Source organism: Hydra vulgaris, chromosome 09 (assembly GCF_038396675.1).
Source record: "Hydra vulgaris chromosome 09, alternate assembly HydraT2T_AEP".
Taxonomy (NCBI): Eukaryota; Metazoa; Cnidaria; class Hydrozoa; order Anthoathecata; family Hydridae; genus Hydra; species Hydra vulgaris.
The window spans coordinates 45585001-45600931 of record NC_088928.1 but is presented as its reverse complement, the minus strand read 5'-3'; the positions used below and the strand labels follow the sequence as shown (position 1 = coordinate 45600931).

Genomic DNA, 15931 nt, shown 5'->3' with positions numbered 1-15931 from the left:
TACCTATAATATGATAACTTTACTAAAAATTATAACTAATGATAAAAACTATGGTAAAAAAAATTATAGTAAAGTTTATAACTATGACAGAAATTATTAAAATAAACATAACATTTGCAAAAAATTATGACAATAACCATAAAACTATCAATACAATGGAATCACTATCATTATAAATAATATTGGTAAGGCTTCTAAAACAAAGATAAATTAATGACGGTAGTAATAATAGTAGTAGAGTTCAAAAAGACAATATAAAATAAAAGTAATAATAGTTTTATAAATACAGTAATATAAAAAAAGCAATAATATTTAAAGAAAAAACTAATATTTATTCGATACATACTCAAATAAATACTTCTTAATTTGGTTTCAATTGAAAAGAAGAACGTTGGTAATAAAAGGGTGTTTAGTTAAAATCTATTCTTTTTTTATAAATAGAATTATTTGGTTCCAGTAAAAAATACATTGATGTTATATAGAAAACTTTCCATATTTGATAGTGTTGGAAAAGGTAGTGTGCAAGTTAAAATTTTCAGTATTTCAAGTGTAATATTTGTGTGCCACTTAGTTTAATAAAAAAATTATTAAACAAATTTGGTAGTTTATTTTAAAGAAAATCAAATAAATACAAAATAAAAAAAATTATTAAACAAAATAGAAAAATTATTAAATGAATTTAGTAGTTTAATTTGAAGAAAATCAAATACATACATAAAAAATATATACATACATATATGTACACTAGGATGTTTCAAAAAAAGGTTATTTCTCAAAAAAAAAAAGAGTCCTAGCTTGTCATCTGCGCAGACCATGAATTAGTGATAAAACTTTTTTTTTAACTTTTTGAAAATCCTTAAGGTTCCTTCAGGGGAAAAAAGGGGCAACTTTAGGGGCATTTTGTACCATTTTTAAAACAGTTTGTAGGAAGTATTAAAATAAGAATAAACTTTTATTTTTGTATCTATGTTTGTAAAAACTTTTTTAATTTAAACAAAATAAGCTTTATTCTCAGAAAAAATTTTAAATTTATAAAAACTGTTTCAAAAAACCCTAAAATCCATGAATATTTAGCAAAGCTCATTAAAATACAAAATATTCTTAAAACTCATAAAAGTGTATCAGATTTTTGATTAATTTTTAATACAGTACTATATTAATTTCTCACTTAAAAGCTTTCTCAGCTTTAGGAATTATTCTGTGAAGAGAGAGGGCCTGGACTGGAAAAGATTTTTTTTTGTAATCAATAGTAAAAACCATACGGCTTTTTCTCAAACTAAGCTTTCATATCCCAATAAAAATATTAATTAACATTATGAATCACTTTAATCAATAATAAGCTTTCTAACTTATTAAAAAAAAACAACTAAAGGACTGATATCTGTGTTGGTGCCAAAGAACCTAACTCTACCTTTAGAAACTATTCTGTATAGAAAAGACAAATAAATAAAGCCATACCAGTTATTTCTTCTTTATGTTTGACCGTCATGTTTTGGATTTCATTTATTAAAAGATACAATTTTAAATAGCATTAACCATTTCCCAAAAATCTTGAATGGTGAACTGGTCCAGGTAAGTAAAATTTAAACATATACGATGAACTACTAAAGTCAGTTCAGCTAGCTCATGGTGTTCTTTTCTTACATTTCTGCCCTAAATGGTTTTGGATATATTATGAACTTGTATGAAATTGTTACTTTTTCAAAATTTGAATTATTAGAAATAAAATGAAAATAAAATTATCTCCTGTTTAAAGATCTTCAAACTGATCACATTATGGTGAAATTGAGCAGCAGCTAGTTTTTGATTATATATCCATGTTCCAGGTGGTAATATTATTCTTCTAGTTTCTTAGCTTCAGCATCTATGCTATTCCAATTTTGTTGTAGAACATCAAAAATTTGTATTCTGGACCAGAAGCTCAATTACATGATTTCTACATGCAATTAACAAAAATAAACATTGAACTTGCTGAATAAATTTCATGCAAGTACTTTTACATTTTTGTATCTGCTGAAGTTGTGTCAAAACAGAGATATTTAACCTTATCTTTTAATCAAAAAAATTCCATAAATTCAACAATAGCTTGCTTTAAAATAACCCCTGAACTAAAATCTATTGGAGAAATGCAAAGTAGTTCTATTTTTGCATCAATCCTTACTAAAACTGCAATTTTATTTTTTTTTAAATTGCTTTCCTTCCATTAATTTATTAACTATTTTTTATCTAAGTGTATAACCATTAGTGAATCTGATGATATAACAATGTTTTTTATGCATTCTTTTATTTCTTTAGCCCTGAAAGATATTATGTTCTTTAAGATGTGGAATTTAGAACAATTAAAGTTTGCTACAGAACCACCAGCCATGATAATAACACTACTAATCAATGCTGTATGTTGGAGGGGTGTTAAAACTTTTCCCACTGCAGTATGAGTAGTTGACTGAAGAATATTTTTAGGAAGAAGAACAGAATTTCAAACATTAGGATGCACATTAACATTAAAGTCAACATCTGTTTCCTTGCCTGATTCATCACTAGTGTAATAGCAGAACTTAGATAATCTAAATCATTCTTATGTAGCTCTACTAATGGGTTTCTATTTAACTTTGATGTTTTTTTTTTTCACTTCTTACTACAGAATGCTAATATCTTTTATCTCTACTTCCAAGACATCTTTTTCTTTCACTAAGCTGGTCTTAGTGAAAGAAAAAGCAATATCTTTTTCTTTGTATTTCACTTTTCTCATTTTCTCTTTTAATATTTTCTCAAACATAACATGACAATGATATGTTTGAAAAACTTGATTTCCAATCCAATACACTTTATTAATTTGCTCTTCAGACAAATATATATATTTTTTTTATTTTAGCAGAATTTGTTATGTATCTTTGATCTTTTAATTTCATCCACTCCTTTAACAGATGCTCAATTTCAACCCTGTAAAAATATTATTTAACAGTATAATTATGGATTAAGCATGGATTAAAATAATTTAGAACTTATTGAAATATTACTTTAGCTTTTGTATTGTAAACACTCTAAATCCACCAAGTATCCAAGGAACCATTAGTTTGGACAGTATGTAGCAGTCAGACTGTTCGACTGAACAACTAGGTTAATATTGAATGATTTCTTTAGCAATAGCAAATATTTTTTATTGGAAGTTTTTTGATTAACTTTTTAACTAAAAGTAATTTTTCCAATCTAATACTTCTAACTTTTTTTTTTCGATGGCATTTTATAAATTTTTTAAATATTTAATCTTAAAAAAAATTTAATTTAAAATATATTTCAAGAAAACATATTACTTACTTAAAAAATTTATAACTTTATCTTAAAAAATGTACTCTGTAGAAATATTTTTATCTGTTAAACATTTATGGATTTCAGGGTTTTTTGAAACAATTTTTAAAATTTTTTTTAGAGTAGAGTATTTATTTTGATTAAATGTCTTAACAAACGTAAATGGCAAAATAAAATCAAAAATTTTAACTTCAAGACATCCTACAAACAGTTTTAAAAATGGTGCAAAGTGCCCTAAAAATTGCACCTTTTACCCCCTGGTAGGACCCTTGGGATTGTCAAAAAAAAAAAGACATGACCTTTTTTTAAAACAGCCTAATGTGCTATAATAACTCACACACAGATATTTATATATATATATATATATATATATATATATATATATATATATATATATATATATATATATACTTATATAGATAGATATAGATAAACGTAATTTTTTTTTAATAGGAATTCAAACAATATTGCAATAAATGTTAATAATAAATGATCCTTATATAATAAATAATTACATAAGGAATATTTATATAAATCATAAACAACTACTATCCCCAAGGCTGGAGTGTATACTTATGTTGTTAGCAAATTGAGCCTCTTTAGACATGAGATTGTTCTTAAGATTATTAATATACCTAACACCTTTTAGTATTTTATCAAGTTTTTAGTACCTTTACTAAAGATGTTTGTTTTAAAAAGAGTTGTTATTGAAAAAGAGTTAAAAGAAATGATTTGAAATAGCAGCTACACAAGCCGATGAAAACAAAAAAATAAGTATTATAAGGCCTAGTTGAAACCATTAAAAAGAAATAAAACACTTTCATGTGTGCCTGGATCCAGGAGACTATATTTTGAGGGGTAATTATTAGTGGAACGAAGGAAGACATCAGACAAAGAACACTCTCAAAGAAAATCATGAAAAAAAACCCAGTCAGGTTTATGTTAATAGTAATAATCGCAATAATCGGGTGAGTATAAACAAGATATATTTTTTAGATTAGAGCATTGGTCCAATTTATCAAAATAAGAACAAGTAAAAACTGATCACAAGCTAGAGTTTTTAAGAGACAAAACAAGAAGTGTGAGTAATCTGGAAAGTTTAGGTGGAAGTGTGATTACCGTTGTCTGGAAAGTTTAGGTAGTAGTGTGTGTAATGCTTTGTTTAATATTTCAATATTTATTACAATTTAGTCAGACAGAATTTGGTTCCACAAAAAAATGTCAAAAGGAAAAAGTGTTGCAAGTTATAAAACCATGTACTAAACTTGTACAGAATATAAGAGCAAGTATAAAAATTTTACATATAAAAGAATTATGCATTTGAAAGTAAAAGAATTGAAAAAAAAAAACAAAAAAAACAAGTAAAAGAATTAAAAAGCAAGTAAAAGAATTGTACATTCAAAAAGCAAGTGAAAGAAAAGTACAATTTGTACATTAAAAAAGCAATGTACGTGAAAAATGTACATTTGAAAAATATAAGAGTTTTACATGACACATGTTAAAATGACACTAACTGCTAGAATTATATATACACAAAGTTTGTGTAAATTTAACTTTTTAACATGCTTATGCATACTTTTTTCAATTTTTTTTTTCAAATTTAAACTAATTTATTTTAGAGTAATATATGATTACTGAATTCAGCTTTGAAATTTATTGTTTATTCTTATATTATTTATATTAGTTTTTTTTTTTAAATTCATTTATTTAGATTTTCTTTTTAGTTTTTTATTTAGTTTTAGTTTTTTATTTAGTTTTAGTTTTTAATTTTTTATTTGGTTTTTTTTTCAGAATTTATTTATTTAGAATTTTTCTTTTTATTATTTTATCTTTATCTATGTACTTTTTCATTTATTTAGTTGTTTAAAATTGGAAAGATTAGCACTAAATAAGTCCTGTTAAGCTACTTGCAATTATGTTCAAGTACCTATAACAACTAAAAAACAAAGCTTTTCACAAATATGTTTATTTTAGAGATTTGATTAAGTCTTTAGGTATATTCACTAAACTAATGCTTTGTCAATAAGATAATATTTAAAAAAAAACAAAAAAACATGAGACAAAATAGATCAAACAGATTTTGTTTTTATTAAAAATAATGCAAAAAAAAAAAAATAAAAATAAAAATAAAAGACTTAATACATTGTTAAAACCAACTTGGAAGGTTATAAAATACATTGTACAAAAAACCAATTTGAAGAGAAATTATAAAAAGAGCAATTGAAGAAAAATCAAAATTTTATACTACAACTATAGTTCGAAAATTTAAAAATCAACATAACTTACTGCATTGCCAAGAAAACAAAAATTTAAAGTTTTTGCATTAGCAGATTTTGCCTCCGGAGAAAACAGTGAAAACTTTAAAGAAAACTTAAACAGATCAATTGCAAACTCTTTAACTTTCTGTAAGCCAGTCATTTTAACAAGCATATCCATAGCTTTAGAAGCAACTCCTTCTTGATCTTTTAACTTATTCCATTTTGATATTGGATCAGTTAGATTATTCTCAGTGAGCGTAAGTTGCAAAGGAGAACTACGTTCAACATTAACTAACCTTATCTCGTTGTCTTCGCACCATGATTTTAAAGCATTAGGATGTAGTTTTGAAAATCTGTTTAGAAGTTCTTTACTATCCACAAGATTTTGCTCGTTATAAGCAATGCGAGCTTTTGCAAGAAAAAACAAAGGGTTTAATGTAGTTTTGCTTCTTTTGACATGAGTGATGTATTTATCAAGCTCAACTTTAGCATCCTGAAAGTACTCAAGTTTACAGTATTCTAGTGACATTAGTAAATTTATCTCAGGATAATCATTTTGGCTTAAAAGATTTTTTAAGTAGTTTATTCCAGAAAACAAAGAAACTTGCTTATCAGATGAACTGAAAAAGTATTTTAAAAATCATGTATAAAAATCAAAAACATAAATTCTTGAATATTTAATAATAGAAAAACTAATCTTATTTACCTTTCAACAATTAGTTTTACTAATATACACTTTAATCAAGCTTGCTCTTACCCCTTAAATATCTTTTATAAAACATGGTAAAATAGTTTAAAAAACCTTCTTACAAAATGATAAGGTCAACATATAAAATATAACATATAAAACCTATAAACATATAAAAGTAAAATTACACGGATAGTATATAATTATATGAATAATTTGCATATGCTTTAGTTAAAAACAAATCTCAAATCAATCATTACCTAACATTACCTAACAATGATGCATACAGCATGGCAATGATAGTTAAACAGCTATTATGAATAGTTTTGAAATACTTCAATGTAAAAGAAATCTTAAAAATCAAACAATTCAGGTATAAACAATTTTTCTATACTTTTTAACATTTTATACTTTAATTTTTATTTTAATCTAAAGTTCTAATTTGACTGACTGAATCGTTTTTTTTTTCAGAAGTTTATAAGATTCTTATAATTTATTTACTTTTTGTTGTGTTTTATTTTAATTTGTTTGTTATCATTGGTATTAAGTTCTTTTTTGCGAACACTCTTGACAATATTTGATTTTGACTCCATCTTTGCAAATCTTAAAAAAAATTATCTAACTTTGTTATAAAATGTTACAAAATAATAATTTGATTTTAAAATATGGAAACTTTTGAGTATTTACCTAACTTTGTTTTCCTAATTTTGTTTTCCTTTTACCTAATTTTGTTTTCCTTTTTGCTCAAAAACAACAAAAACGAGATAGAAAGAGAGAGAGAGAGAGAGAGAGAGAGAGAGAGAGAGAGAGAGAGAGAGAGAGAGAGAGAGAGAGAGAGAGAGAGAAACTATACATGTTGTCTACCTTTTAAAGTTATGAAAAAAAATTTTATAATATAATTCATTTTATAAAATTTTAAAGGCTTTGGTAGCCATTGCACAAACTGGTATTTATAAGGAGTTCGGGTATTAGTACTTGCCTAAATAATTCTTAAAATACCCACTTGAAATGTGTTGAATAATTACCACTGGTATAAAAAGTTTAAAAAACAAGTAAAAATATGCGCAACAATGGACTTACCATGACCCATATGGTATATGGGTCATGGTAATTATGACTGTTTTTTTACTTTTTCAATTTCAATAACTTTTAGTAAGTGGTAGAAAATAAAATGCTTTGGTTTTGAGTTTAAAAATGTTTTTCAATACTTTATAACTTCTTATTTAAAAGTACTAAACTTCTATAAAAACAAGGAGACAGGCAACTTTTTTTTTCTTTACTATGTTTGTATTAAGTTTCCTATTAAGCTTACTAGAACCCTCACCTCATTTGTAAGCGACCGCAGCTGATATTTAATCAGGGCAGGGACCAAGTTTGATAAACCATAACTGGGGCCGAAATTATGGCCAGGGCTGCCTAAATTTTGACAAACCCTACAAACAAAACAATATTTTTTTTTTTTCTTTTAAACGTCTTTGCTTCCAATAAGGCTGCAAGCTGCCACTTATTAAAGTCGGAAGTTACTGAAAAAAAAAAATGAAGATTATAGAGCAAGATAACAATTGACGGACGACTTAAACGATTGCAAATTATATGAATCAGGAAAGCAAGATGAAGGAAACAAATTCAAAAGAACTGATGTTCAAGGAAAAAACCTAGACAAATAAGTGTTTTTGGAGCACTTAGGAACAGTCACAGAAAAAGGATGACACTTAATTGAATGGCGGGTAACACAAGAATGAATTTTAGTAGATGGCACACAAGAGACGCTAGCTCTTTAGAACAGAGCCCATTAGAGTATTTGTAGAAAAGAGAAAGAGAAGCAACATTACAACAATGTGCTAATGGTTGGAGGTTGGCTGCAAGAGCAGGTCTAGCTATGTTAACAATGCGTTTTTGCACCTTGTCTAAAAGAGAAAGGGCATCATTAGAAGATCCGCCCCAGATATGGCAACAGTATTACATACAAGGCCGGATTTGAGATTTATAGAGATAGAGAATAGAATGCGAAGTGAGAAAGTGACGGGCTTGATAAAAAGATGCAACCTTAGCAGATGCTAATTTTGTAACTGATTTGACATATGGTTTCAAAGAAAGAATGGAAGTAAGAGTTGACCCTAGAAGATGAAGAGTGGATGACTCAACGAGTACATCACCATTAATAATATAGGAAGATCTAAATTATTGCAATAACGATTGGCTGAAAAAAAATTGGGTTTTATCTGAATTAAAGTTCACCAGCCACTGTAAGCCCCATGCTGAAGCAGAAGTGAGATCCTTTTCGAGCTCAAATGCCCTATCCAAGCAATCAGAGAGTGTTAGTTTCTGATGATGACAAGAATAAATGGTAGAACCATTAGCAATCAATGCCACCTTAGATGTCAGAATGTCTGGAAAATCATTAATGTAGATTATAAAGAGTATAGGGCCAAGGATAGAACCTTGAGAAACCCCTGAAGTTACAGAATAAGAAAAAGAGTGTTGTCCATTGAGGACAACTTTTATACTACGACTGGAATGAAAGGATTCAATAATCTTAAAGATGTTGCCAGATACACCATAAGAAGAAAGCTTATGGAGAAGACCAGCATGCCAAACTTTATCAAAAGCTTTTGAAATGTCAAGAGCGATGGCCTTAATCTACCCACCTTTCTCTAATGCACAATAAAACCTATCATTTATTTCTGTTAGCAAATCAGCTGTAGAACGAGAAGATCGAAATCCATATTGATGGTCAGAAAGTAAGTTATTAGATTCAAGATGAGAAATTAAGGGTTTGTTAATTAAAGATTCAAAAACCTTGCTTATGATAGGAAGAAGACTAATGGGACGGTAGTTAGACGAATCAGATTGTTCTCCAGAATTTTTGAAAATAGGGATAACAGATGCCGCTTTCCAGCAGACTGGAAAACAAGACTTTGATAAACACTTGTTGAATAGTTTTGAGTGTATAGGCAACAACTCCGGAGAACACTTCTGCAAGACAATAACAGGTATGTTGTCCGGGCCACAAGCTGTAGAAGAGTCTAGGCGGGAAATCACTTTAGATACAGAAGCTGGAGTGATACGAATGTCAAGCAATGGATCAACCTGTTTGCTGGCAATATCAGGTGGAACGCAACTAGTGGAATCAAGAGATGATATTGACGAAAAGTTTTTAGAAAAAAGTTCAGTTTTGTCTTTAGGCGAGGTGACAAAGTCTGAACCATACAAGAGAGGTGGAATTAAAGATTTGCCCTTATCATTAATACTATTAAAGATTCTCCAGAAGTCACGAGAGCCTAGTTTTTGATATGAAATACAAGATTTCATGAACTGAGAATAGCGAACTTTGACGTTAGACAAAACCTTTTTACAATGGTTTCTGGCAGTAATAAACAGACATCTATTTTCTGGAGAACTGTTTTGCTGATAAATATGGAAGTAACGGTTTCGATTGGCAATCGCAGCAGCACAGTGTGAGGAAAATCTTGGGGGAGAGTGAGGCTTGACCTGGAATCGTCGAGAGGGAACAAAAGATTCTATGCCAGCCTAAATCCACGAAGTTATGTAAGAAGCACATTTGTCGACAGGAAGAAAAAAGATTTATACCCAAGGGCCATCACAGAAAAAATCACGGAAAGAATCCCACTCAGCTTTACTGTAGTTGTAAGAGGTTCGATAATAGGGGGATTCAGGTGATGAAGAAAAATGAGATATTCGTTTTAGAGAGATCAAACTGTGATCAGAAGTACTTTAGGGTGAATGTGGAGAATTTGAGCACTGACTAGGATCAGGATCAAAAACAAGACATAAGTCGAGTAGAGAAGGTAAATGATTCGGGTGATCAGGAAAGCGAGTTGGAAAGTTGACTATTTGAGTAGAGATTAAGAAAGGCAAAAGTTTTGAGCTTTAATGCCTGCAGAGTCACTGACACTAGAGCCAAGCCATTTAGAGTGGTGAGCATTAAAGTCATCAACAGCAACTATATTAGCTTATGGATAAAAAGAGAGGGCTAGGTCAATATGATCAGAAATAACATCAAAAAGAGTGAAGTCTTGAGATGGAGGAGAACAATATAGATCAAAGAGGAAGATGATAGAGTAAAGTGGTGTTAAACAAAAGTACTTTAAAGAATAGTCTGTGGATTTAAACCTAGTTTCATGACAAATGGGTGAATTCTTACGAATGTAAATGCCTAGGCCAAGCATGTGGCTATTGGAGTCTTTACGAATTAAAGCAAGATAACCATCAATACTAAGATCACAAGGTGAGACAGCTGAACTCAAATTAGTCTCACAAAGAGCAAATAATTATTTCTTCTTAGATTCTATAATTTTATAAATATATATAGATAAATATATATATATATATATATATATATATATATATATATATATATATATATATATATATATATATATATATATATATATATATATATATATATATATACATATATAAATACATATATACATACATACATATATATATATAAATATATATATATATACATATATATATATATATATATATATATATATACATATATATATACATATATATATACATATATATGCATACATTTATATATATATATATATATATATATATATATATATATATACTAATTAATATATATATATATATATATATATATATATATATATATATATATTAAATTTATATATATTATACATATATATACAGTATCAGACAAAACGAGTGCAACCAAATAATGCTAATTTAGTTTCTTCATATAAAAGTGCTGCATTTTTTCAATTTAGAGAAATAACTATGTAACTGTTTAGAGACAAAGTTCTTCAAGTTTAATTCATCACAAAGTTCATTATTTATACACGAAAATTAATAAATTAATCAAAAGTAATTAAAAAAGTTGATTTCCTTCTGGACAAAACAAGTGCAACTCAACAAAATGTTGACCAAGCTGTATTTCGCAATCATTATTTTAAGACAAAACCTTTGTTGTCGATCTATGCCTTGCATCTCCGTTGTCAAACCATCCGTTGTTGAACTATGCCTTGTATCTTTGTGGCATAGATTTAATCAGGTGATCCATGAAACTTTGTGGAATTGCTGCCCAGGCCTTTTAGATTTGTTCAAACAGTTGATTCTTATTACGAACACCTTCACAATTAACTCTGCGGTTGACAATCTCCCACAGGTTCTCAATAGGGTTGAGATCCGGAGATTGAGGCAGCCAATCCATCACCGATAGGTGGTTGTCTTGAAACCACTGCTTGACTACTTATGCTGTGTGTTTCGGATCGTTGTCTTGCTGAAAAACCCATTTTATTGGCATATTCTATTCAGCATGAGGTAACATAAAATCTTTCAGGATATTTTTATACATGAAACGGTCCATTATTCCATCGTTTCAATGTATTGGACCTAGACCATTAGCAGAAAAAACCCCCAGACCATTACATTGCCTCCACCATGCTTCACGGTCTTATGGCAGTATTGTAAATTGAGGTGTTTTCTGGCCGATCGACATACACGGCAAATGCCATTGCTCCCAATGTTGTCGAACTTCGATTCATCACTGAACAGGACAGTTTGCCATTTCTGCACATTCCAGTCAATATGAGATGTAGCAAACAGGAGTCTTTTCTTCTGGTTTTTTAGTGAAATCAGCGGTTTCTTTGCAGGGCGTCGTGAAAACAATCCGGTTTCAACAGCACGTCGTCTGATTGTTCGGTCTGATACAGGAAGCTCTAATTGGTTTTGTATCTCGACTGATGATATCCAGGGATCCTTCTTGATGGATCTGACAATCATAGAATCCTCTATAGAAGTGGTGGAATCCAGTCTTCGACCTTTGTTATCTGCTACCTACTTCCCCGTGAAGGATTTGCTCGAAGTACAATATATGATAACCTAAAAAGACTTGAAACTGTTCAATTGTTTTCTGATAGAAAGCACCCTGGTCATCCAACATCCTGGACTAGAGAAAAGAAAGCCGAATTAATGAGACTTGTCAACAATCGAAAAGGGTAAAGTCAGAGAAAAATAGATATTCAATTTGGTGTAAATCAATCGACAATTGGTCGTCAGTTAAAAAAAATGAATATTAAATATAGAAAACGTGAAAAGACTCCAAAATACACTATAGATCAACAAATAAAGGCAAAGAAAAGAAGCAGGAAACTAGTTAACCAACTCTATAACACAAATACGCTTCTAGTCATCGATGACAAAAAATACTTTTGTTTTGCAGGGGACAACATGCCTGGAAATTCTGGATACTACACAAACAACAAAAAGACATGCCCAGAAAGTGTTTGTTTTATAGGAAAAGAGAAATTTCGAAAAAAATTATTAATGTGGATAGCCATATCTGACCGTGGTATGTCCGAGCCATTGTTTCGCACTTCCAAGGCTGTAGCACTCAATTCATCAATCTATATTAATGAATGTTTAGAAAAACGACTTCTTCCATTTATTTTCAAGTATCATGGAGATTCATTTTCAGACATGGAAACTATTTATTTTGGCCAGATTTAGCAAGTTCTCATTATTTTAAAGATTCTCTAAATTGGATAGACCAATATGTCTATTATGTTGATGAAGAATCTAATCCCCTAAATGTGCCTCAAGCACGACCAATTGAAAATTTTTGGGGACATTTGGCACAAAAGGTTTACGAGGGAGATTGGCAAGCTTCAACAGAGCAAGTTTTGATTGATCACATTAAACTAAAACTACAAGAAATTGATTTAAACTTTTTACAGTCGCATATGAAAGGCGTCAGAGCGAAATTGAGATCAATTGCAGATGGTGGTGTTTTTTCATATAAAAAATAATATATTTTTATTAAAAGATAAATGCTTTATTAAAAAAAAAAATAATAGTAGTTTGTTTTTTTATTTATAAATAAGTTATTGACGTTTTTATTTTGTCCGATAACTTCCGCATCACCCGTTATACATATATAAATATCTTTATGATCAACATGACCATCATATTCATCATTTCCATTATTAGGATCATCATGATCATCATAATCATCATAATCATCATAATTATCATTATCATCATCATCACCAGGCTTTAGCCTTATTCTTTTACGCTGTGTCTCTAATATAAACAATCTAGAGCATTTTCTTATTTTTAACTAATGTTCATTCATATAATATGTAAGGCACTCTCTTTAAGTTTTTTAACTTCTACCACTACCATTTTCTCCTGGAGTTGCTGCCTCGCTACATGCTGATACCTACATCATTTTAAACTTTGCTAACAAACATTGTTCAAAACAGCATTTTTTTCTAATCCGTCTAAGATTATGCTTTTTTTTCTTGTCTTGCTAGAGTCACACCACACATCAATCTGATCATCTTCTCTTTTGGCAAATACTACACCATATAAATACTAAAGTTACTATAAATATAAAAGGATATTGTATGCCAGCGTCAAAATAAACAGCAAACATAAGTGCTTATATCCATAATATGCATGCATAAAGCTCATCTTGGAAGTTTTTATTCCTTCTGGAATAAAAGTTTGGTAGCTTTTATTCCTTCTTTTTAAGTCAAGCCTTATTCTACTCCACATATTTCATCATCTTGAGCAGTTGCTTTCTTAAGCATTATTCAATTTTTTATCTTTTTTACAAAAACATCTCTCTTAAGAACAAATGTCCTTTTATTATTCCAAGAAGCCAATGTAAAAAGGTCCTGTCTGATGTTAAGCTCTATTACTTTTAGTTTACTATACCTTGCATCTCATCTCAGAACTTAGGTCCTGGAAACTTTTGATTAGTCTTCAACAGTGTCATTAGGGTCATTCCATGCCAAGTGGTGCAAATTTTAATGAGGTCCCTCATGGACCATCTCAGATTTTATTGAAATTTTTTGATTTTGTACATATATATGTTAAAAGCATGTTTTGAAAATTTTAGATCAATATCTAATATGGTTCTTGAGAAAACGCTATTTAAGTAGTGGGCTATTTTGCATAAAATTTCACTCTACAAGAAAAAAGGGTTTTTTCATCATTTTTAACAGCCAATAACTTTTGAACAAGTTAGTTTTATACTTCAATTATTATAAGATAGCAAGTGTGCTGTAGATACTTTGAAAAAAGAAAAAAATATTATTTCTGGCATCTTAACTTTTTCCATAATGGCGGGCTAAAGTTGATTTTTTTGTTTTAAGAATAAGTTTTTTTGTGATTTTAAAGACCTTAATCTTAAAAACTAGTTACAAAGTTAATACAAATCAAATTGCCTGCTGATCTACATGTGGTGGATAAACATTTTTAAAAAAATCAGTTGATTAAAGAGCTGCATTCAAAAGTTATAGGTCTCCAAAATGAGTCAGATCGAGATTTTCGTAAAATTGATCTGTGATGCAAAGCATCTGTTACCTAAGATGGCACTTTTTTTTTTTTATAAAATTTTTTATACGCATCAATTAAAGACTGTTAATTAATAAAAACCAAAAAAGTTTTTTAAATATTACAAGCACAAGTAATTTAGTTTTCAACAAAAAAGTTATGTAGTTTACAAATTTTTTTCTGCAGTTTTCAAAATTTTGTTTTCAATCAGACTGATGCTTTAATCCCTGACATGTTATGCATTTATGAATTGGGTGCAATTGCTGTCAACCGTTGTGCTAGTTTACACTTTTTAAAACTAGATGAGACTATCTACTCCAAGAATTGTTAAGAAATTTTGAAGAACTTTTGTCTAATCAGAAATTCTCCTCAGGGCCTGGAAGAAAAAAGGTTGCTCTTATAGTTTGAGAGCCAAAAAACAAAATAACTTGTTTTAGATTACTTTATACCTTTTATATTAATTCATTCTATTAGAGTATTTTTTAAATAAATGTTATTTAAATTAATATTTTTTAAATAATAAATGTGTACACTATTCAGTATATGGAGTCATAGTTTTTTGCTATAAATATTGGGTGGTTGGATCTTTTTGTTAACTATATAAATTTATATATATATCTATATATATATATATATATTATATATATATATATATATATATATATATATATATATATATATATATATATATATATATATGTATATATATATTTGTATATATACATATTACCATTTTATTTTTTTTTATTTTTTTGTTAATTCAATTCCTCATGGCCATGAAGGTCACTATAGACGAGGAGGGTACTTAACTGTTGCTATAACCCTCTCTCAATTCTATATCTCCGAAACAAGAACCTTGACAAACTAGGCCGCTGCCCGGAGAAACAAGTTGAGTGCGGTACTACCAGGGACATGGTGGGGATCAAACACGGTACAAATATAAATATATATATATATATATATATATATATATATATATATATATATATATATATATATACATATATATACATTCCAATTTTAAACATAATGTTGTTTTATTATATGGAAGAAACCTACGGGTGTAACAGGATGTAACATTTCCAATAATTTTATTTTTCTTCCCACCCTAGTATATATATATACATATATATATATATATATATATATATATATATATATATATATATATATATATATATATATATGAATATATATATATGTATATATATATATATATATATATATATATATATATATATATATATATATATATATGTATATATATATATATATATATATATATATATATATATATATATATATATATATATATATATATATATATATATATATTAGT

The 15931-nt window shown here is 28.4% G+C and overlaps 1 protein-coding gene across 1 annotated transcript in view; it reads right to left on the bottom strand.

Moving 5' to 3' along the window:
• The window catches only part of LOC136084821 (uncharacterized), a 122411-nt gene that overhangs the window by 28083 nt on the left and 78397 nt on the right, over positions 1–15931 (bottom strand). The window contains exon 11 of the mRNA XM_065805864.1: positions 5593–6184. Within this exon, the coding sequence (XP_065661936.1) occupies positions 5593–6184 (592 nt within the window). The remainder of the gene's footprint in view (positions 1–5592; positions 6185–15931) is intronic.